This window comes from Cygnus olor, chromosome 4 (genome assembly GCF_009769625.2).
Source record: "Cygnus olor isolate bCygOlo1 chromosome 4, bCygOlo1.pri.v2, whole genome shotgun sequence".
Taxonomy (NCBI): domain Eukaryota; kingdom Metazoa; phylum Chordata; class Aves; order Anseriformes; family Anatidae; genus Cygnus; species Cygnus olor.
In genome coordinates this window covers 21008773-21033157 of record NC_049172.1, presented here as the reverse complement: position 1 = coordinate 21033157, position 24385 = coordinate 21008773, and the positions used below count along the sequence as shown (strand labels likewise).

General features: G+C 37.4%; 1 protein-coding gene and 1 long non-coding RNA gene across 4 annotated transcripts; one reads left to right on the top strand and one right to left on the bottom strand.

The window, feature by feature from the left end:
• The first annotated feature begins 63 nt into the window (after positions 1 to 63).
• Positions 64 to 24385, top strand: TRAPPC11 (trafficking protein particle complex subunit 11). Of its 2 annotated transcripts, XM_040556368.1 has the most exons (29): positions 64 to 414; positions 851 to 1020; positions 1429 to 1499; positions 2441 to 2555; positions 4629 to 4728; positions 5499 to 5572; positions 5782 to 5878; positions 6654 to 6787; positions 7131 to 7278; positions 7842 to 7935; positions 9278 to 9357; positions 9444 to 9522; positions 9620 to 9674; positions 11138 to 11283; positions 12413 to 12474; positions 12580 to 12712; positions 13388 to 13518; positions 14033 to 14188; positions 14682 to 14869; positions 15533 to 15681; positions 16992 to 17113; positions 17560 to 17679; positions 18047 to 18112; positions 18196 to 18352; positions 19913 to 20021; positions 20712 to 20803; positions 21676 to 21809; positions 22191 to 22358; positions 23413 to 24385. In XM_040556368.1, exons 1-29 carry the CDS (start codon positions 211 to 213, stop codon positions 23455 to 23457), a joined length of 3399 nt encoding a protein of 1132 aa, XP_040412302.1. In that variant the 5' UTR covers positions 64 to 210; the 3' UTR covers positions 23458 to 24385. The 2 variants fall into 2 exon arrangements, 1 of the variants encoding a protein (XP_040412302.1); XR_005819679.1 differs by lacking the exons at positions 22191 to 22358; positions 23413 to 24385 and having other exon boundaries at positions 71 to 414; positions 19924 to 20021; positions 21676 to 21728.
• Positions 5889 to 9272, bottom strand: LOC121069853. 2 transcript variants are annotated; one of them, XR_005819680.1, is made up of 4 exons: positions 9024 to 9272; positions 8159 to 8901; positions 6290 to 6452; positions 5889 to 6162 (listed from the first exon to the last, which is right to left on the bottom strand). It is a non-coding gene; the product is annotated as an uncharacterized LOC121069853 (long non-coding RNA). The 2 variants fall into 2 exon arrangements; XR_005819681.1 differs by lacking the exon at positions 5889 to 6162 and having other exon boundaries at positions 6223 to 6452; positions 8159 to 8272; positions 8814 to 8901.

The following is a 24385-nucleotide window of genomic DNA, read 5'->3' as shown; positions in this document are numbered from 1 at the left end:
GCCTCTTTCTGATTGGCCCGCTGGGCTGCAGCCTGGCCGCCGATTGGCTCCTCCCACCGCCCGTCAGAGGGAGGGCCGGCACTCCTCACCCGGGGCGGCTCCTGCCCCTCCCTTTCAGTTGTCTGTGCCCACCGGTGCCGGTGCCGCGCCTCAGGCCGGGGTGGGGGGGGGAGCGGAGCCGTGCCGTGCCGTGCCGAGCCGCCCCGCAGAATGACCCCCAGCCAGTGGGACTTCCCGGTGGAGCTGTGCTGCCGCCCCATGGCCTTCGTCACGCTGACGGGCCTGGACGTGGTGTACAACGCCGTGCACCGCGCCGTGTGGGACGCCTTCTGCGCCAACCGCCGCGCCGACCGCGTGCCCATCTCCTTCAAGGTGCTGCCCGGCGACCACGAGTACCCCAAGTGCCGCACCAAGGTACCGGGGGGCTGTGAGGGAAGGCTGAGGGGGCTGGGGCTGGTCAGCCTGGGGAAGAGAAGGCTCCGGGGACACCTTATGGTGGCCCTCCGGTGCCTAACGGGGGCTGCGGGAATGATGGGGAGGGACTCTGTCAGGGGGTGTGGTGGCAGGACAACAGGGAATGGCTTTAAACTAAGAGGGTAGGTTTAATTTAGGTGTAAGGAAGAAATTCTTCACTCAGAGGGCGGTGAGGCCCTGGCACAGGCTGCCCAGGGAAGCTGTGGATGCCCCATCCCTGGAGGTGCTCAAGGCCAGGCTGGATGGGGCTTTGGGCAGCCTGGGCTGGTGGGAGGTGTCCCTGCCCATGGCAGCCAATTCGTCTTCGTGCAGCCTTTGTCACAAGAGGACTGTGAACTGATCTAGTAGCTTGCTTTAACAACCTCAATATTTTCAGAGGACCTCCTATGAATGGTATATTCCAAAAGGGATCCTGAAGACCGGTTGGATGAACAAACACCTGAACTTGGTTCCTGCGCTTGTGGTGGTGTTCTACGAACTAGACTGGGATGAGCCTCAATGGAAAGAGAAACAGTCGGAATGTGCCACTCGGGTGGAAATTGTCAGGTAGCCTTGTTCCATTTGCTTTGTTAGTGGCTCCAAGCTAATGGTTAAATGTAAATTGTAGAGGCATTTCTGACTTATAAAATAAGCAAACATGTGTCTTAGACACAAATGAAAGGGGAACTTGAATTTTGTTTTTTAAATAAAACTGACAGTAGAGGAACTTTTTTTGAATGCTTTATTTGGAAAAGTCATTTAAATGAGAACCACTTGTGAGGTGTTGCCAAACTCAACATAATTGAGTCCCATTTTAAAAAAGACAGCACAGCATTCTGTAGATGATACAGCATATTGTTGTGTTCAGTTTATTTTCTTATACTTTAATCGCTTCCATCTACACGGAAGTGTCATTTTCTTCTGATTATTCACAAAGTGAAATCTTTACACTGTGTCATGTTATCTTTATTCTAGGCAAAGTTTGCAGGGAAGAAATACAAAAGTCGCGGTGGTTTTGATTCAGAAGAAAACACCATTACCTCCAGGTACTAGAAATCTTTGTATGCAGTTGTCATGATCTCATTTTTCAGAAAACCTGATTGAGCTGATTATTGTTTGTCTCATTATCTGCAATTCTTAATACAATGTCATCTACGTACACAAAGTACGTCATAGCTGCACAAGAAGTGTGCTAAGGGCAGTCGACCCTAAGCATCTGAAACTTAACCTTAACTAAATACTCGTGGGTCCAGTCCTTTTTTTTGGATACTGTGCATCACAAATGGTACCTTAGTGTAATACCCATAATGTGCCTTTTGTAAGTTATATTTTAAGGCTTAGTTGAGATGAAGAAAAACTGTAAAAGAAATAAGAACTTAAAGGGAAGGGTACCTGTACTTACCGTTTAGCTTAACTCTATTTTAATAAATAAAAAATTTATATTTATAAAGCTATATATATATATTTGCTATATAAAGCAAATGCTTTATAAAGGAATGAAGAAATCTTTTAGTGGCAAGATCCTCATTAGGAAATGTAGAGGAAAAACACGAGTCAAGTGGAGCTGTGAAACGTGATCTGTTTTAACCTAACCTTTCTCTAGAACCACTGCTTCAGCTCTAGGTACATACTTTCTAGTGTCTGGCAAACCATTTTTTTATTATCATTTTCTGCATATTGGGTGTACATATGTCTTTTCAGAATGCTGTATTATTTTTCAAGATGGGAGGATATTTAATTCTGTGTGAAATCAGAAATTTAAAGAAAAAAATTGTCATGCTAACACATTGCTGGTAGGTAAACCACTCCTATTTTCTGCTATGTGTTCAGCTGGATGAAGTGTGTAGTATTCAGAAAGAAAAAGGAGTGTGGTCTCAATTTTATTTGTATTAAGTTTGTCCATACCTTGTACTGATCAAGCTGTTAGAGTTAGCTTGACGTTGCAGCTCCACATAGTGCTTACTCGTGCTTTTCTTGCCTTCGCTAGGGGAAGATGTTATTGCGTCGGAGAGGGCAGCAGCTTTATGTAATGCTTGTGACCTCTCTGGAAAATCTCTCTTTGTGCTTCCACACACGGATCATCTTGTTGGTTATATTATAAGGTAAGTGACCATAAAACGCTGTTTTGCTCTGTGTGCCAATGGAGATAGTGAGATTTGATAGGTTGAGATGACAGCTGTCTGGCATGCTCACTGTAGATCAACAGTGAATGTTTCATCTGTTGGCTGAAATTCTTCAGGTTATTCTGCAACCAGATGCAATCCTACATCTGACCTTTCTGTGTGAGGTTGAGTTACAATGACAGATGTTGCTATGTGGGCTTTCTAAGACACGTTGTTAGGTATCCCAAGATGTTCCCTTCCTCAAGTCGGATAAGGACAAAGTGGGCTTTTCTACCTCTACGGTGGTTTCGTCAGTGCTGATTCTAATTTTTTCCCTGCAAGTTTTGTTAGGTGCAACTCTGTATTAGCAAGTCTTTGCTTATTTTTTCCTTCCACTTTGTGGCTGTAGAGATATGTCTTTCTATTTATGCTGAGTGGCATTCATCTGGATGCAAATACTGTCCTTGTCACTTTTTACGTTATTTCTGTTTCAATATGTAACAGGGAGTACAGCTTCAAATAAATTAGAAAGGCTTTTCAAAAACAGCGGAGGGAGACTGTCTTGTGCAGAGCTGAAAAGACAGGCTCAAACTAAGGCAAATCGTAGTTTACGAAAATAAATTTTGATTTTTCCAGACATACTGAATACGGGGAGGAGGGTGTCATGGTCTGAGAGCCTAGTTCTTCCTTCTCTTGCTCTTGTATTTATATGTAAACAGTAAAATTCTTAAGATAAAATCAGTGCTGTTACTGTGTCCATGCTGCTCATAAACAGCTACTGGAATTGATCAAAATAAATTGTTACTTCCAGTTTTTCATCTTATGCTCAATGCTGAAGAGTGTTTGCTGCACATCAACTGCTGTAAGCCTTTTCAGACCACATATAGTTGCATTGTGGCATGGGTTTTGTGACTGTCTCCAACTTTGTGCAGATAAGGCTGTGTCATTAGGGATTTACAGCTGCTCATGCACACTAAAAAAAAAAGAAAAGAGTTTGAGCATATATTCAAGTACAGAATTTCTTATATTAGTCTTGACATTTTTAATTGAGACTTCATAGTAGTAAAATATATATATATATTTTTAAACACTCCCCTACCCTCAATGGACTGGCTTCTCTTTTCTTATACAGTTGCGATACAGTGCTAAAATAAGTATGCTAGGGACATTGAACTTGTCATGTTTTCCTTCTCTGTCTGAGCTCATAGTTAAAAACTGCTGTTCAGTGCTCTGTTCCTTTGTTTTTATCCCTATTCTCTCTGTTGTGGGGTAAGTAGGACACAAGTTGTGATCTCCCTTAGTCAGTCTGTAGTCATCCCTTCTTGGCCAAATCACAGAACTGGTACTTCACCCTTTATTTTGTGTGCATCTGTGCTGCTGAATGCATTTCTCTCCTGTTCTCTGGTCTTTTCTTGCTCTAATTGATTTTACTCTTTGTAACTTGATTGTACAGCATATACTTAGATCCTCCTCAGCCTCATGCTGCAATCAGTGTTCTGGGCCTCTTTCTTTCTCTTCTTCTCCTGTGACTTGCCATTGGGCTATTTATCTTGCAAACACAAATTTGACTGTCGCTTCTATAACCCAGGTAGCTGTCGGTATTTGGACAGAATGATGAAACCTGGTCTGTGCTCTTGTAATCGTGCATCTTACTTATTACAACTGTTTCTACTCCTCCCTCCCCAGCCTAGCCCTGGCAAATAAGATTTTGACCTGTTCAGACTCATCCCAGGAGCCTCTGCAAGGTTTGCTTGCTTTGACTGAGGCACCTGCATTTTCTTTTGCCTTGCAAAATTCTGACAGCTTATCCTTGGACTTCAAGTTAAATATTAGTTTGCTGTATGAGAAATCAATGGTTAATGCTCTTGAACCTACTTCTTGCTACCCCTACATCAGGCTTTGTGTGAAGTGTTTTCATCTGCTTGCTCTTGCCATGTATAGTAGCTTACAGAAGACTTCAGTAATATTTCAAGCTATTGTTGCCAACCTTAAAATAAGCATGATTAAAAGTAACTTATTCTGAAGTTATTTAGATTCCTTGTTTGAGAGAAACTTGGTTAAACTTTGTTGCAGGTTGGAAAATGCATTCTATGAGCATGCACAGACATACTATTATACAGAAATACGCAGAGTCAAATCTCACAAGGAATTTTTGAACAAAACCACTCATCAGGTAATGTTACTTCATTTTTGAAATACCTTGCAAGTTACAGTTCATGTTGAAACATGAAAATAAGGGTTGTTTGTTGCTCAAATTTATTCCATTTATTTATATATATATTTGTCTTATTTATTTTATAATTTTATTGCTGCCCCCATCCAACTCGAGATTCCTTCTGTCTTGTTATAGAAAGTAAATCTGTTTTTATTTTCTGCAACTTAGAACAAAACCAATCAAAGTTTGTTTGCCTTCCTCACATCTTGGAGGAAGAACCACAGCTCCCAAAAATGAAGTTCTTATTTATTTATCTGTATGTATTAACCTATTTGAATGTAATATGTTAATAAGCTATGAGAAGTTCTTCTTTTACAAGCTTTGAACTTGAACTTGATTTGACTCTTAGCTTTTGCATTTCAATTTATTAAATATTTACTCAGACGCACAACATTCTGTTGCAGTTGCCAGTTTCCCTCTCTTTTGGAAGCGGGAATCCAACTGGAAAGCTCTGAACCAGCAACCAACACTGTTGGTGTAGGAATTCTTGGGTATTTCGAAGGCTTTCCCCTGTCATAGGGTGAAAGGCTTGGAATAGATTCAGTCTGTCAAAGATCACTGCTGTGTCAGGGTGGCAGAGAGAACTAGGAGAGAATAGTCGCATAGTCAGTCTTACAAGTCAACTGCTCTGTTCTGTAAACCTCTGAAATTATCACCTGTATCTGCTTTGTAGGGTAACAGGCATGTTCAGATGTTTGTGAATGATGTGTACTGATTTTGTTTTCCAGCTTTTATTTGTTAGACACCAGTTCAAAATAGCATTCTTCAGTGAGCTGAAACAGGACACGCAGAACGCTCTCAAGTAAGACTTGTGTAAACTGCAACCATCTTGACCCCAATTTATTGCTAAGCCATAGAGTATTATATTTTCCTGAAAGCAAAATTATTTGAATATGGAAGGGGTGTGTTCTTAATTGGGAAGTACACTAGTTAGAAGACTGTTTTCTGCTGTCAGTAATTCTGTTCTTAAATTTTATCTTGTATGTATTAACTCTAAGTGTTTATACCTAGAAATTACAGAACTGCGTATAATCTTGTACATGAATTGAGGGCTCATGAAACAAACATGCTGGAAATCAAGACAATGGCAGGATTTATAAACTACAAGGTAACAAGTGTGCTCCTTGTCTTTGACAGCATATACTTAAAATAAGTAAATAAATGTATTAGTTGATGCATATTTAATGTGTGAAGGTTTTAAATGTCCTGTTTCACCTTGCTTTCAAGGAAATAGATTAGTACAGCCATCAATGGGGGTCAAGTTACACTCAGACTTGAAAAGACTTCTGAATTCCACACAAAGATCCTTAGCTGAAGTTTAGGTGTATCTTGAAGGTTTAGAGTTAACTTGAGATGCAGTTGTCTTGAGGACTAAACACATTAACTCTTGTTCTGTGCAGGGGGAATGAAAAGAAGGGTTGCTTGTTCCTTGAATATTTTTGTCACAAATGTATGTCACAATAGTTTAATTACTGCTTGTTTGGAGGAGGAAAGTAAAGCTTCAAAAATCAGGCCATACTTTTGTGGTGTTCTGGGGGATTTCAGGTGAGACAATACTATTGTACCATTTAAAATAATCCCAGAGTTGGACTTCCTCAAATTCCATTGTCCTTCTTGAAGTGACTGCAGGCTTCAAAGTTAATGGTCTTTCTAGTGGCTCTCCAGCTCCAACCTGAATTTGGCTGTGAGTTACACTCTTTCATTAATTATTTGAGGGAGAAAAGAAGAAAAATAACATTAGATGAAATGGAGGACCACATGGTTTCAAGGGTAGTGCGTTAACATTTTACACCTTTTTTTCTATTTTCTGTGCTATTTGAGCTTTTCAGAAGTATGTAAAGTTAGTGAGGGTTTTCTTTTTATTTATTTTTGATTCATTCTAGATCTGTCGCCTCTGTTTTCAACATAATACTCCACTGGATGCAATTGCTCAGTTCAGGAAACATATAGACTTATGCAAGAAAAAAATAGGAAGTGCAGAACTGGCTTTTGAGCATGCTGCCTGGATGTCTAAACAGTATGTTTTCACTTAGTATTGTTTCTGTTTTACCTCCCATATAGCTTTATGAAGCTCATTATTTTGTTTATCTGAGTAAGATAAATTTTGAGCTCTTTATTTGAGAAAAAGATGCACTTGATCTTAAAAGCTGCGTGCTGTCATTCTGTTTTAAGTTGATTTTTGTTACCTTTTCCCTGGGAAAGAACAAGGTATGACAGAAATGCAGCCATAGAACTTAAATGTAAAAAGTATTTTCTGTCTTAAGAATAATCAAAACTTTTAGCTGAAGTGCCCCTTTCAGTTCATATTGCTGTTCTGTATCTGATCTTAATTACAGAAAAAAGTCTGTCTTTTTTTATAGGTTTCAGGCTTTTGGTGACTTGTTTGATGAAGCGATTAAGCTGGGTTTGACAGCAATTCAAACTCAGAATCCAGGTTTCTATTACCAGCAAGCAGCCTACTACGCACAGGAGCGGAAACAACTAGCAAGTATGCTTTGTAACCATGATGTAAGTTGGGAGGGGAAAAAATGCTTTGCAGGTTACCAGGTAGTGAATTAGCTGATGTTTCATTCTCAAATTGTAGTGTAAAAATCCCTAATACATGTTTAAAAATAATAATTAATAAGGAAAGAGTATGCGTCTTTTGATGCTTGCTAATAATTAAATATTAAATATAATTTCAAATATATATTAAGTACAATTTCAATATGAAGCCATATTGAAATAAAAGTAATACTTTATATTGAAAGTAATCAAAGTAATACTTTATATTGAAAAGATTAGCCCTGAACAAATGCTTTTTTTTATTACAAATAATTCTGACATGTTTTTAAAATACTTAAAATAGCATACGTTCTATGCCTCTGGGTACTTGAAAACTTACTGTGTTATTTTTCCATTATGTTTCTCTATACTTGCACTATACTATTTTTATACAGGTGGCCTGAAAGGCTATAAATTTAAAGCAAATTCATTCTTTTGAGTGCATGCATGTTGGAGCATCAGATCACTTTAATGGTTTAAAATAAAACATAAACTCTTTTTTATGACTGTATTTGCTGAATTTACAGTCCTCTGTGGTATATCCCAATCCGGATCCCCTGGAAACCCAGACTGGAGTGCTTGACTTCTATGGGCAAAGACCATGGCGGCAGGGAACATTAAGTATGTTTCTGTGTCTTGTATTTGTGGAGCTCGGACAAATTTTTTAGTTGCTGACCCTGCCAGCTTCATAGCACAAGCATATAATCCATCTTCCAGAGCCAGATACAGGGCTGAGACCTTACTCTGTTGTTAGTTGGTGATAGGACTTGAACAGGTGTCAGCTGGAAGCTCAGGAAGTGTGTTTGGTCCTTATTACAAATAGAAAAAGGAATATCTGGCTTACGCAGAATCAGGTCTTCAGCAAAGTGCACGGGCCATACTGAAGCTCTGCTGCTGCTGCTTCATTTCTATTTCTGCCTGAGCTACCTGTGAGCGATGTGCTGCAGTGAATGCGTTCCTGGAAAGAGAGGTTGGAGAACTGGACACAGCAAAAGTAACAGTGTCCCTGAATGCAATTGCTATACATTCATCCTTCCATCCATACTTGTCAGCTATAGATAGGAACTCATGATATTTTTCTGAGAAAACTTCTTGAATTTTGAAATGGTTTGAGAGGTTTCCATGACTAGATTTTCTTCTAAGAAGGGAGTTTTGTGTTTTTCCTGTTAAAGATGTTTTATCAGGAATTCAAACTTTGAATCTACAGCTCAGAGCTGTAGATTCAATATATAAATATGCATAGAGATCTGAGATCTCTGTGGATGACTGATTTTTTTTTTTACTTCCTTCCCTTTCCCTCTCTCCATGTTGTCTCCTGTTTTTTATTCTCTGTATATCCTTTGAGCATTGTAACTTTATCGCTGTCCTCTTCTAAAGACTTCCTTTCATTTGCTGTAAATACGTGAGTTCGATCTGTTTTACCTTTGAGTGTTATTGCTTTAAAATAACTTAGAATCTACTGCCAAGGTTGAACGGTTTAAAAAGCGGCAAAACTTTACCTGTTACGATGTTTATGATGCTGGGTTCAGACAAGAGTTGATAGTCTTTTAAAGCTGTATGCGGTTCGTTGTATGTTGGTGTTCTCTACTGCTAGAGAAACATAAGCTTGAGTCCTTACTTAGGATGATATAGGAAAGAGGCTACAAATTTGTCTTATCATATGTGCTTTAAATGTTAACGGATGCAGTCTAAAGATTTGGTTGACTTACTGTGTTTTGTTATTTTTGAGTAGTCTCAGATCACTTCTTTTAAACAAAAAAGCAAGGTGTTTCTTCCAGAATTTGTCTTCCAGAACAGACAGATGAGTTCTTAAAGGGTTGTATCCATCTCCCAGGAAACAGAATGTTTAAGAATTTGAGTGTGCTTGAGTTGGAGCTTGTATTACAGTATTTCACCACAGAATTAGTTCCCTTTGGGCCTGGACAAAATTCTAATGTCATGGATTTTTCACTGTCTTATGCAGGCTTTGATCTTTCTGATCCTGAAAAGGAGAAGATGGGGATTTTATCCCTTCAGTTGAAAGAGAAGAATGTTCTTCACTCAGTAAGTATTTTTTTTCTACAAAAAATCTTTTCTGACATTGCCCTAATGTTACATATATAATAACATCAATACTGTTTTTCTGTTAGGAGCTAATAATTACTTTGTTGAGTAATGCTGTTGCACAGTTCAAGAAATACAAATGTCCAAGAATGAAAAGTCATCTGAGTGAGTACGGATAATGAGATGCATCTTTAAAATTAACTTTGCAAATACTTTCAATATTAATCTGATACATCTTTCTTGTTAATTTTTGTTAAATCAGTGGTTCAGATGGGTGAAGAATATTACTTTGCGAAGGATTACGCCAAAGCTTTGAAGTGAGTGCCATCCCTGATTGTTTCCTTTGCACACTACTGTTCTCACTGAGACCACTTGTCTTACTGATATGGAATACTGTTGGAAGCTTATCTAAGATGCTCCTAGTACCTGGATTTAATCAATGTGCAAGCTCTGGAGTGTATCAATTCAATTTCTATTAAAGAAAGCAAAGCAGATATGATGAGTCAGTTATTAGAGTAAGAAGACTTTACAATGTAAGTCATGGTGGGAAATTACCTTATTGGGCAGATCTTTACTGTTGTTTATTTTTAGCTCACTGATGGAGTGTTGTCTCTCTTCCCCAGGATTGATTTCTGAAACTTCCCTGCTACTGCAGTAAGAATGTAATTACATTGAATTAAAGACTTTGAAGTTACAAAACTTTAAAAAAAAAAAATGCAGCAAACAGGAAAAAGGAGGAAAAAAATGTAGCTGAATTAATTTTTACTTATGTTGCAAGGGAATTAGCGAAAGGAATTACTTCTGTTGATACAGTTTTCTGCGACTAATGGCTACAGAGCTGTGAAAGTTTAGCCCTGAGGTACAGCTACTGTCTCCTCTGAAGGAGGTGTCCTGTGTTTAGTTTTTCAAGTTTGTATTTTTAAGGGGAAACAGAGTCAAGGTCATGTTAATGAAAACATTGTGGAACTACTGCTTAATTAGGTTTCCGTGATCACATGTTCTAAAGGCAGCATGTTTGAGCTGGGAGAGAGATTTACTGTTATCTGACTGGAAGCTACAAAGAGAAGAAAATAGGGTAGAATAAGCAGATCGATTCGTATCAAGCCTAATTTTTATATGAACAAGCGTGAGTTTAAAAAAGCGTTTCTTGCTTATATTTAGGTAGGCAAGAACTGCTGTCTTTAAAAGAAAAAAATATTCTCTGCATTGTTACTACTAAGTGAAAATTGCTCAGTGTTAACACCACAATAAGGTGCCCAGGTTTGCCCGATATAGGTGGTTGCGTACGTTGGCTGTAGATCTTGGAAACCCTTGAAGGGAAAAGGAGGTAGGAGATAGCATAAAAAACATTATTTTTCCCTTCTGAGATGCTTAAGATTCTTCACTTTGGAAAGGGGTTTTTTTTTTTGTGGGTTTCTAGTTTTTCCTTGAAGTTTGCAGCATACACAACACTAAAGTGTATTTCTAATTCAATGCTGGACTAAGACTTTCCTGTCCAGTTGTTTTACTCCTCTATGTAAAGACAGGTGAGTTTCCCTGTTTTCTTGTGAAAGTTTCTCTAGCCTGAAATAGCAAATTAATGGAATAAATATGTTTCTTTACAGTAATTTCTTGGTGATTCCAATATAGTGCTCATGTATACAAGCAGTCGACTTGGTTTTAATCTAGTGCTTGTTTTAGTTGAGATAAATTTTTGTGTTAACGATACCAAAAAAATGTGAACTTCTTAAAACACTGGGGTGTGTAACTTGTTTTTCCTCTCAATTTTCATACTTTGCAGGCTGTTGGATTATGTTATGTGTGAATATCGGAGTGAAGGATGGTGGACTCTTCTCACTTCCATATTGACGACAGCTCTCAAGTGTTCATATCTGATGGCCCAGATAAAGGATTATATAACATATTCTTTAGAGCTACTGGGTAGAGGTATTCTTTTCAGGAAACATACTCAGTTAACCTATGTAGAAAAAATTAAAGTATGTGTATTTGGAAGTGTGACATACCATTATCAGCCATGGTGCTTACAGTACTGTGTATGAGTTGACTACAACCCTGTATGCCTGTGCTGAGTTCTTATTGCATGCAGGAAGTTGAATTTTCATGCTCTCCTATTATAATATTCATTGAATTCAAATAGACTGTGTCAGAATATGTGAGGCACAGAGCTTCATTTCAGACTGAAAGTTGCGTAGTTCAAATAATATAACAGTTTCTTGAGCTTTGGGGATGGGGGGAAGAAATCTAGTATAGCTAAAAGGAAAGATGTTTTTCCTGGTAAGTAACTGAGCTACGACTATTTTCCTAGGCTTTGTAATAGCAAATATGCTTAGCTCAAACTTCTTACCAGAACTCTGCTGATGAAATATACATGTAGTAGTATCTTTTAAAGACAAAGTGTGACTTAAGGTAGCTGCACAGCAGAAATGCAAATAGTCTGGTTTATATAATGGTTGTTACTTGACGTTGCAGAAATAATCCTTATACGCCCTAATTCGCTAAATAATACCTCTTTCAGGGTAGGTGTGGTAAAAATGGTTTCTCATGTGTTAGCTAACCAGGCTATCCTGCTTTATGTTAAGAAATAGTCAATGAGACAAAACTACCTTTCATTTTCAAGAGAAGACTCCTTATTTTAATTGGTCCTTTTTTTTTCTTTTCACCATTTTGAGCTGCTGTTTCTGATCTTATCCAAGTTTGGCTCTTTGCATGTTCCAGACTTTTTTTGTTCTCTACTGTTTCTTCTGTTTCTAAACAGCAATAACAAGAAGCTAGAGACATCATTCTCTTAGGGTTTTCCTCTGATAAGTTATGAAATGCTTGCTTATCCAAACAATATTTTACTTGGTTCCAGAGAAAGTAAGAGGGAACACACAGAATGGAGGAACTTCTGAAACTTGAAGTACTTTCTCATTGTCGGAGGGATGTTAAATCAGGTGGTTTTTTGTCAGAATGTTTTTTCAAAGATGCAAGCTAAAGGAAAGGTTTATTTTTAAGTTTAAAAGAAATAGTAAAATGATTTGCTTCTGTGTTGTAATGCTTTTTTTCTGTTTGCTAGCATCTACTCTTAAAGATGATCAGAAATCTCGAATAGAAAAAAATCTGATAAAAGTTCTAATGGTAAGTGGATAAAACTCCTATTACCCTTTTAAATATTTTTCAGAAGGAGTTGTTGTCTGATAATCTATTTCTTATTTTTGTTTGTAATCTTCTATCTGGATACAGAATGAGAGCCCTGATCCTGAGCCTGATTGTGATACTACTGCTATGAAAGCTTCACAAAAATTGTGGGCTGACCGTGTTTCCTTAGCAGGCAGTAATGTGTTTACAATAGAAGTCCAAGATTTTATACCATTTGGTAAGTAATAAAGCTTCAAGCAAACATACACAAAACTAAACATTTTGATGTATCTTTCAAATAAATAATTAGGAGAAAATATACATTATATAATATAGAATATTTTAACGCCAGCAACACAAACTGTTGTGTAAGCACAGTTCTGTTCTTCATCTAAGGTGCTAAGAAATCATGGGAGAAGCCAGTGATCTCTTATCCCCAATGTGGATTACTGGAAAAGAATAATTTGAGCATTATATCTGAGGAAAAAACCCTCTTGACTTCTACTGAGGCCACCTATGCCTTTAAATATGGTAGAAGTAGTAAACCTTTGTTTTTTGACAAACTTCTTCTCTGGTGTGCTTTGAAATAGAACTCTGAGGAAAGAAGGCAGAGCATGCAAAGGAGTACCTCCCTTGGAAAGGGGGCATGAGCGAGCATTACTTACAGAAGAAGTGTAGTTAAGTGTCCAGGTTTTATTTTTCTGCTGAATGTCTGCCTCTCATCCTCTTTGCAAAGGTTTCAACCAAGTGCTGAAAAGTAACTTTCTGTGACAGTGCCAGTAGCCAAATGTGTCCCACGTACTCTTTAACTTGTGTTTGTGTGTATACACAGAACAATTCTTTTTTATAATTCTTATTAGAGAAGAATGCTTCTGGAATTTAGTATTGTAATTTAACTTTTTTTTAATTGTAGTGCAGTGCAAAGCAAAATTTCTTTCTCCAAGTTTTCATGTTGATGTTCCTGTGCAATTTGATATATACTTGAGAGCTGATTGTCCTCATCCTATCAGGTTTTCTAAGCTCTGCATCAGTTTCAATAATCAGGTAACCACATTCTATTTCTGACCTAGTGATTACAATAAGAGTAGAATAGTATCTGTTAGCCTTTCCAAACAAAAAAAAAATAGTTCAAAAGTTCTTTTCCAAAAACTACGTGAATAGTTCAGTTGGAAAGGTGTTTTTTCTTTTTGAATTATCTATCACTTTTGACAATTGTATTGATATTATGATAACTTCCCAAATCCAGTTTGATTAGTCAGAGATCTTCACAGAAGAACAAAGATACCGTACACTGAAATGATCCTTCTGAAACTTTAATGTCTTATTTCTCTGGATGTTTTTGCATAAAGTTATGTTAGTGAATGTAATGGATATTTTTATGAAGAAATTTCAATGTAATGTAGCTGCGAAGTCTAGCTTCATTACTGTGAAAAGCATTAAGAACCAATATAGTTTGATCCAGTAGCACAGAGCCTTAACGTTTGTTGTACTAGAATTACTCTCTACAGATGTCTGAAGTCTGAAATTATCAATGTTTTTCCCTACTCTTCCACTGTAGGATTACAACCAATACTGTGTGGTAGAAGAAGCCTATCAACAAAGTGATGTTCTAGAACAGTCATCACAAGGAACAATGTGCTTAGTCCCTGGTAAAACAAGAAAGTTCACTTTCAAATTTGTTGCAAAAACTGAAGATGTAGGAAAGAAGATTGAGGTTTGTCAGTTTGTTTCACGCCTTTCTTACTGACGTTTATGAAGAATTTGAAACTACAAAGCTATCTCTAATCTGGCACCAGTTATGACAGTGCGGTTCCAAATGTTTGAACTTTTGAAACAATGTCAAAAACGAGCATAAAATTTCATTGAAAATAACAAAGCTCAGAATTATCACAAAAACTTGCATTACTTCAATTTGTTAAAATATGTGATACATTTTTAAAAAATGGTGTAACAGTATGGGAGAGTAGAAAACTAGAAAATAGTGCATTGCATGCTCTCGAGCTTGGATCCTTTTTCCAGTGCAGTTTTAAATGAAATTCTGTGGCAGTGAGTTGTTGTGACTTCAGTCTGTGAAGCTGCCAGAGGGTTTCGTGTGATATACAGGCACAATAAAGATGCTTATGTTGGAAAGCTATGCTCTTACTGTGAGTGATCTGAAGACACAAGATGAGAAATTCTCAGTATGTGTTCAAATTTTTTTTTGTCAGATCACATCTGTGGATTTGGTCCTGGGAAGTGAATCTGGCCGTTGCGTGGTTCTGAACTGGCGTGGAGGAGGCGGAGATGCTGCTTCGTCTCAGGAAGCATTGCAGGCCTCACGTTCCTTCAGGCGAAGACCTAAGCTTCCAGATAATGAAGTTCATTGGGATAGCTTGGCTATTCAGGCAAGCACTATGTAAGTAAAAACTTGAAAACGTGTATGATGTATTGAGTCTCCTGCACACTCTGTCTAAAAGACAACAATGTTAGGACTACTTTAATAGGAACGTTTTTATATTATCTTTCCATAACTGGGGTAAGATGTTACCTTTCTTAATTCTTTGTGACCTCTGAGCTTCCAGATAGCTAGAAGTACAGAAAATCCTTGCACTGATCTCTAAACACGCCAAATATGCTTTAGTTTTTCCCTTCACCTAACTGTGTTAGAGTTTTCCCAGATTTTTGTGCAAGCTAGGAGGTATTATTGTTCTTTTGTTAAAGCCACCTCTCCCCATTTCCACCCTCCATCCCCTCCAAGAAACTGTGTTGGAAAATAATCATTAATAAGTAGGTTAACACTAACTAGATCTATTCAAAATTATTACATCCGATCGCTGTTGGTGGGGGCACTTTTTTCTCTCCTGGCAGAAAATCTGAACTGTTAATGCTTACTGGTGGGTTTCCAATCAGTAGTTTTGGAGTTGTTGTCGTCCTGCTGCTTTTCAAGAATATCAGCTCTCCTAGTTGAATGGCCCACCCGTTGTCAGAACTCTTTGAACAGTAAGCTAAGTCCAGTTTAAAGGAGATTTAAACTCATTGATTAAGAAACATAAAATAACTGAGTCTTTTTTTCTTAAAGGATTATTTCTAGAGTGCCAAACATTTCTGTTCAGCTCCGTCATGAACCTCCTGCCCTGACTAACGAAATGTATTGTTTGATTGTGACAATCCAGTCACATGAGGAGACAGTGGCCAAAGATGTTAAGCTTACAGCAGGTTTAAAGCCAGGTATTTGGGGTTATTTTCTTTTAATCCAGCAGTATCCTAATTGACTTTGTTTTTGTATTCTTTCTTAACCTTTTATTTAATTTGCACATTAACTAAACTTTTTTCCCAAAAGATATACCTATTTACTTTTCTTACTGTAAGCATCAGTCAGATCTTGATAAACATGTTCTAAGGATAATCTTATGTGGATTTTCTCCCTCTTCCCCCCCCATTTTTCCCACTTGAAATCTGGAGAGCAGTGGAGAACAGAGAATATTCCTTTGAATGAAAAGGAAACAATGAGAATACATAGTTGATGTTTTAACTAACCGTATGTAGCTATTAGTAGCAGTTTTCATATGTGAGGTACAAATAGGCATACTGAATATAATATTTGGAGCAATTACCCTAAAAGGCAAAAATATTTTTAAGCAACTAGCATATAGGATGCAATGTTTGCCATGTACTCTGAAATAGAACCACATTTCTTATACAGTTGTACAGCTAATTTAAAGTCAGTTGAGTGTTCTGTAAACTTCAGTTGGATGTTTGGGCTTAGCTCCTAAAGTAGTGTGGAATAATTGGTCGTGGTTTGTTGGTTTGTTTGTTTTTGTTTTTTCCCTCTCCCCCTTGATCATGAGTCCTAACACTTGATATGCAAGGTCATTCTGGGCTTGCTGATTTTACAGTAAAAACAATTGAATTTTGACATTTCATTTATAGCAAAGATGATATATTTTCCACAGTTGCAACTTTTTGGCAAGATGTGACTTGTTTTCCTTTGAAAACTATCCCATGCAATTGCAGTAAAGTCATTATTCTAGTCAACCCCTGACTGTAGAATAGTGTCATTTAACATCTACACGTTTTTTCTCCACCTGTTTTCAACACAAAGATTGGAAAATTGGAAGAACAATTTTTAAAGGATTTAAAATCATTGAGCTGTGCTTTTGAGAACATAAGAATCACAGAAGTGTGAAATTTGCATTTTATTTCACATAGAATACCAAGAAAAACTTGAATCATGTAGCAATATTGTGTTTTATATGGTAGGGAATATCTAGATAGGACTTCTGATTTTTTTGAGATTCTTGTGGCCTAAATGGATTAAGTGAAAAAGCTGTAGCACGTGAACCCTACAGTTTAGAAAACTTCAGGTGCTGTTTAATCTGTTTTCTTGCTTATGCTTTTGAAAGCATCTCTCAACCAAATGACAATGTTAATTCCTAGCGTATAGCTTTCTGAGATGAATATTTTATTATTTTTAGTTATTGCTTACATGCTTCGGTAGTATAAGCCTATGTGGATACAAAGACTGTCTTTAATCCTAGGGCAAGATGCCAACCTGACTCAGAAAACTCAGGTGACTCTTCATGGAACAGACACATGTGATGACTCCTTTCCTGCATTGCTTCCTGATATCCCTGTAGGGGACTTGCAACCAGGGGAAAAGGTAATAGCTTACAACCTTCTTTCTGTGTCACAGTCAAGAAAATGGGGGGATCAACGAACAAGACACTCATAGTAGGGCCTATATTTAGTGTCCAGTATCTGAACTGCTAAATGAAATGCTTGGTGTATAGTTTGCCTAATGTTTACTTGAAGTTTAGCATTCCTTCAGCTAGATCCCCTTTTTGGCCAAGGGAATAGGACATGTTCTGGTATTGATGATACAGCTGAGAGAAGACATAAGAAGGCTGTGCTACTCTCATTAAAATCATATACTATTTGATTAAGATCATGCAGTTCAGGAGGTTGTTTATGGTCAAAATAATATCCATTCTACTATCGCTTTCTTGGTCCAAGTAAGATGATTATCTAAAAGATTTTGGACAGTCCTAGACCTAATTAATATACTCTAGGTCTGTCTTGATTCATATTGTTTCCTTTATCTTGCAGATGGAAAAACCAATATACATTCGTTGTGGAACAGTTGGCGCAAGAATGTTTCTGGTCTATGTTTCTTACTTAATCAACACTACTGTTGAGGGGAAAGAAATTCTCTGCAAGTGCCACCGGGTAAGGTACTAAGATGCACCAATTGCTGGAGGTGCAGCCTTTAGATTGAAAATATTTCTTGCGTTTCATTAATGTAGTTTCAAGTCTCTTAAAAGCATTTCTAGTAGGTAGAAAAAATGCAAAATCAGCAGTATAGTAGTCTAATATCGGGTGAGCAGCTTCGTAAGTGTGATTGGAAGAGAAGTTTTCAATATTTATTATTTTAAAAACAAAATAACCACAGATATGTTCTGCTCTCGGAAGAACTTAGTTAAAATGATGACGAAGAGTAATGTTATGTTAGTAACCTTTGACATCAGTAGACAGGTCTGAAACTGAATATAATTTTTTTCCCCTCTTCCTCCCACCCCTTTCATTACTTATACAGGATGAAACTGTAACTATAGAAACAGTGTTTCCTTTTGATGTTGCTGTCAAATTTGTCTCCACAAAGGTATGTGTTTTGAAAAGTTATTACTTTCAATAATCTTACCCTGTTTAGTTAGAAATAGTCAGATTTTGTCTCTGTCTTGACAGCTGGAGCACTTGGACAGAGTCTTTGTAGATATACCGTTTTTACTAATGACAGACATCCTGAGTGCCTCTCCTTGGCCCCTCACTATTGTAACCAGCCAGCTACAGCTGTCGGCTTCCATGACTCCAGTAGATCAGCTGGAATCTTATGTGGAGAACGGTGAGTTTTCTTACATTATGCTTTCTATCATGAGGATACTTTTTGTGTAATTTGGGAGTAAGAGCAGGTGACATTTTAAATGGTATTTGCGTATCAAACTGTAGAAGCAAGCTGCTTAACGCCTTATTTGCTTGCCAGAACAGAATTTAGAACAACAGGCTACAAATGTAGTTTTGCTTTGCTTTATCAAACAAATAGACTTGACTGATAGGTGGTAACCAAAATGCTAAATGTAACAGATGTAAGGGAAAGCAGCTGAGAGTACTTCTGATCTACAGCTTCCTAGGTATCCATGTGAAAAGTTACTCAATATTTCCGGTATTTATGAACTGTGTATATTTTGTTGATTGCAAACAAGTTATCACTTTATAGAAGGAACATCCAAAGGCTAAAGTGGTCCACGTCCATGGTAGCACATTCATGAAACTGAAAGATATGAAGCTAGACAGAGTAGGCTAAAAAGATCAATTAAAAGTAAACATGTTTTTTTAAAACATTAACAAAGCTTAATAGGTTATTACTTACGTAAAAAAATATATATATATTTTACAAGTCTCAAACTTTGAGTCCAGTACATCAGCTTTGAAGTCAAATGGAGTACTTCACAGTAGATCTGATTCAAAATCTTTGAACAAAACGTTGTCTTTGCATTTGCTGAGTTAAGAGACAGGAAAACAAGTGTTTTATTCAAACTTGAAATATAAAGAAGGCAGACTACATGCCTCCCTGACTGTGGGGCAGCTGTCCACCTTACATATTCAAGGGCTTGCAAGGCTATAGTCCTAGAAAGCAATGATTTCACAGGTCCTTTCGTCAAAGTATGAGATTTCATCTTTAGCTCCGGCACCTTGTGCTTCTTGACTTCCAGTTGCTATTTCTAAAGAGCTAACAGCCAGGAGGTATGAACCACTTCAAATATAAGCTATTCAGCTGCCCATTTTTTTGTCAATTTAATTTTTTTTCCTTGTAAGACTTAAAGATACTTTAATTTTGAATGACTGAGCAATTATTTTCTTAGTGCTGTTTTCTTCAAAAATCCCTCTCTAATCAAGAAAATACTAGCTTTTTTTTAAAACCTGAAATAACTTGAAATAAAAAGCGAGAATTCAAACATGGTAGATCTTTCTTGTGTTCCTCCTCTTCCCCATCTCTCATCCACTGGGGTGGGAAAGGAGGAATGTCCACAGTGGTGGCTTTAATTTTTATTTTATTTTAAATTTAAAATATGCTGATGTGTTGGAATCTTCTGTGGAAGAGAAGTATAGAATTCGATTTGGTGTTATTTTGCCTTTTTTTGCATACAAACTCTAAATTTGCAATGGCTTGTTCTATATAGACATGAAGGATCCTCACAATGCTGTTCCGAAAGTAAACTGTATTTTCAAGTACTGGGATATTGCACAGTCTGTATTGAATTCATGTGCTACGTAGATATAGTTTGCAAAGTACTTCAACACCTTTCTGTTGGAACATTTGTGTCTGTGTAATATTGGCTTTTTAGACTTGGTGGCTTCTGCAGTAACAATTATGCTTTGATTTTAAACAAAATTTTGCTGATAGTTGTTTTACAGACAGGTGAGAGTGCCAGTGAGTGCTTTTGCCTTCGATGTCCTCCAGTCACTAATGCTAGTGGAGTGGCAACTGGATGTTACGTCATTTCGTGGAAGAGGTAGGCAGCTCTTGGCCTGAAGAGGGAGAGGAAATAAGTTGGTTTGGTTTTGGGCTGATGGTGCTTTTTGACTTTTTTGGTGTTGGGTTTTCCTGTAACAAGGACTGTCTAGACTTTGGATCATAGTAATTACTTGGTTAGACTTTTGAGCAAATACATATTTTACTTAGTAAATGTTATGTGGCTATGGTCTTAACATTCCATGAAGCTTTCTTTTTTGTAAGATCTTTGGTCAATTACAAAGCTGTTCTCTTACCTTCTTCTTGTTTCCTCCAACCACGAAACATTTCCCTTGAAGCCAAGTCAAAGGAATAGTTTAGGATAGCAAAAAACAAACAAACAAAAACTTTTAAAATGGGGAAAACTCAATGTTTTATCACCTTAGACTATGGGTTTATGTATTCACTCAGTTTTCAAAAATAAATGCTCAGATATGTCGTCTTGTTTTGCTTTTTTAACTATTTTTATTTTGATGTAGAGCTGTTTAATGTTCGTACATGCCTATTGCTGCTTTATCTCCATGCTATGACACTTTTTGTGCTCACTTCAAACAAAAAACATAAGGGAATTTTTCCCACCATTGAAATTACTGTAATCTTATTTTAGTCACGTATAAGTGGTGTTCTTCTGGCACGCTCACTTAATGCTGTGCAACTCTCAATGTGTTATGTTTATGATATTTTTCTGCAGAAGCTCACCTGTGGAAAGTGTACCTGTTGTTAGTACAGTCATCACTCTGCCTCATGTGGTTGTAGAGACCATTCCCCTCCACGTTAACACGGGTAATGTTAGTTCGGCTACATGTATGTGCTGCCTAGAATTTTTAAATCTTCCAAGTAAATAGCTGATAAATTTTATAGCATCTGGAGCTTACATTTACTGTCACAAAAGACAGGAAATTAATGCTGGATATTATGGAGGTAGTGAAAGACACTGCATTATCACTTAAACTGCCTTGCCCCTCTTCCCACTCCCCTGATCTAGAAAGAATTGGAAGGTAGGTATGCGAATGTGTTCTCTTAAAAGCAACTGAGCTGTGTTAGCATGTGGCAGCATGGAGACCACAGTTACCTCTACTGACACAGCCTTCCCAGTAGGTTTCTCTAGATGCCTATGGCAAGAATTGTTCCATCCACCCACGCCCTGGCCACATCCCAGGAAAGAAACAGCCTGGAGAACTGGAGCTGCTTGCGGGCAGGTGAACTGTTTCTCTTCTAGCACTTCACCTGCACGAGAGCAGAGTAGGAGTGCAGAGCTCACTGAACACACAATTCCTATGCTTTCTTCAGTTTGTTTTCACTTGATGATGGAAAATCTCAGTACCTTTCCTTCCTCACAATATCTGAAAATGCTGGCAAGCTGAGAATACCTAGCAACAAAGTGATTTCTTAGCTTCCTGCATACTGTGAACAGTCAAGGGGTTTTGTAACTAGGTATTGAATGAATGAAAAACTAGAAAGGGAGGGAAAACAATTGTAAAACTTTAATGAAGTTATGTTCTGTTCCTTAGTCTGTTTTTAATCTCATCAGAAATGCTTTAAATACCTAGTCACTTTTTTCTTGAAACTTTTTAGTGCTCTTTGTTGAACTTGCTTTTTTATTTATGAAACTTCAAAACACAATTTATTTGAGTTGGCTTACTTTCTTTCCAAAGATCTGCCCTCATTTGGTCGAGTCCGAGAATCCCTCCCTGTCAGATATCACCTGCAAAATAAGACTAATTTAGTCCAAGATGTGGAGGTGTCAGTGGAACCCAGTGATGCCTTCATGTTCTCTGGCCTTAAGCAGGTACAAAAATGTCACATTTTCTAATCCTGGCTTCTCTGGTAGTGAAGAATGTATTGATTAGACTTGCACTGGTGTGCAGTGATGACAAGCTCACTGTTTGCAAATGTATGGTAAATTCTGTCTGGAAGGACACATGCGTGCAGATTCCTTTTAAAGAAGGGTCAGATGGAAGCCTGCCTAGGAGCTGTGTGTCGTGTTGTTTGTAGGTAACACGGTGTTTCAGTATAAATTAATAGTTTTAACCAGTAGAGAAAATGTAGTTACGTTATTACCAACTTCTGAAAGTAAAAATAATATAAATAGAAAGTAAATAGGAATCAGCAGTTGGTCACAGAACTTATGTGTGATTGTGGCTTTTTTTTTTTTACTTTCCTTTCTAAGATCCGATTAAGAATCCTTCCTGGCACACAGCAGGAAGTGTTATACAACTTCTATCCTCTGATGGCTGGATATCAACAGTTACCATCTCTTCATATTAACTTGCTGCGATTCCCAAACTTCACTAATCAGCTGCTCAGAAGATTCATACCTACACACATTTTTGTAAAGGTAAGACTGAGAAGTGTCTTGTGTTTAAAGGCTGAAGTCATAGGGGTTGAGTAACATCTCTTGAGTTTAGGTTCAGAAACACTAATATCCCACAACTCCCTAAATAACGTCTAAAAACATGCTCTCTGTGAATCACTCTGTCTAGATTTTTTTAAGTAGTGTGGATCTGAAGACAGTTCAATCATATCACAATAAATAGATCTTGTGCCTTTTTAAATTTTTTTAGAATAATTTAAATCCAGTTGACCAAAACAGTGCTTTATTGTTCTACTGCTGCTGTCTACAGAATATTGCATTCACTTCTTAGTCAGACTCTGAGCAAGCAAGGAACCTGAAGAGTTTGTTTATATGACTTGAATTGGACTTGTTCAGACGTATGTAATCCCGCTTCCAGGACACAGGCCTGGCATTCTTTCAGTTTTATTTCAGCCAGAAGAGATAGGCAGAACTTAGTTTTTATGTATGGTGTCAATCAGTGGCTCTTCTAGATTGGTTGTCAAGATGTCCTCAAAAGTCAATACAAAAGGGTTTTTTCCTCAAAAGCGTAGCATTCTCAATGCTTCTGTTGAACCTCTCAGGATTCAGAATACTTTGCTTTTTTGCCTTAAAATTGTCAGGACCTCAAAGAACCTTTCTGTAAGAATGATGTTTTTTTCTTTAAAACTTCTTCCTTGCTCTCTCTCATCTCTAGTGATTCTGTTCAAAATTCTTACAAGCAGCTTTCAGTCTCATTCCTGTTTTGTGCATTGATTAACAACAACTTTATACTGCAATAATACTCAGAACTCTGATCAGCCAGGCCTTGTGCTGAGTTACTCAAACGTGTATGGAGATGCTCTTGATATATAACGGCACAGCTGTAAGGAGCTGAGCCCTTTACCAGGTACTCACTAGGCCAAACTCATATTTCAGTTGGGTATCCTCCATGTTTGTACTACTACTGGAAACCATTAGAAGTAAAAGATTGGAGCCACGTGATATATTGAAAAGTGAGTTTCATGACAGCCTTAGTCTTCTGCATAGTCTAAAAGTCTCTATCGTTATTTTCTTAAAGCCTCAGGGTCGTCAAGCAGATGATAACTCAATTGCAGCTGCGTAACTTCGAGACTTGTACCTCTGCACTTAAAGAAAAGGAGAAGCTGCACAGAATATGTAAAACTTGCTTTGGAAACATGGCTTTGATCAAACCGTAAGAATTTTATTTTTAAATTACACCTCTTAACAGAACTAATGTTTAAAAAAATCTAGTCTTTCATAGACTGTCTTTAAGGAAGAAACATAGAGAAAACTTGGTGCTTTATTTAACAGGAACATTCTTTTGAAGTTAACTGTACGTCAAACTCTTAAAGGTATTATTTTATAAGCATAGTAAATGTCTTGAATGTTTAAGTGGAGAAATGCAAATTTATTTGACCAAAACCAAAATACATCTTCATAATTAACAGTAAGTTGAAGTGCTAAGTTTGCACTTTTTACTGAGATTTACAACATTGAAAATTATTATCCTTTACAGAAATGTGTTCTGTGCCACTTGTGTCGAGGACAGAACACAGGTTATGCAGTAGCATAGTAAACTACAAATGATTAACTCGTACTGTTGGAATTGAGTGGCTTACTGGTCATTTAAAACCATGAATCTAAAAGGCACTGTTTCGTCTGGGTAAGCCATACATCTGGATTTGAACTCAGCAACAGCTAGTCTAATGAACAGATTCATTCATAACAGGTGGACTATCCAACCTCGACTTGATGTGGTTTGGGATTATTTTTACCCACACAGCTTCCAGATTAAAGATGTGTTTTGATAGTCTCCTGGTGTGTGAATTTAAAAAAATTAAAAATAAAAATCCTACTGTTGTACAGCTGCAGATGAACTGGTGTTTAAAATAGAGTAAATCATGTATATATTTAAAAATAAACAGAAAACTTCAGTTGTTTAACTTTCTGAATAATTACATTTTGATTGCTTGGAAAATATCTTATTTATTGTCAAAGCGAAGTTCTAATAAACAGCTTGTAACAGAGTA

What these genes read in the sequence shown, in the direction of transcription:
- TRAPPC11 (XM_040556368.1), top strand. Translation starts at nt 211, where the DNA reads ATGACCCCCAGCCAGTGGGACTTCCCGGTGGAGCTGTGCTGCCGCCCC. An exon ending in GCTATTCAGGCAAGCACTAT is followed by an intron (nt 14,870 to 15,532) that starts GTAAGTAAAAAC and finishes TTTTTCTTAAAG; the next exon opens with GATTATTTCTAGAGTGCCAA. An exon ending in CTACACACATTTTTGTAAAG is followed by an intron (nt 22,359 to 23,412) that starts GTAAGACTGAGA and finishes ATTTTCTTAAAG; the next exon opens with CCTCAGGGTCGTCAAGCAGA.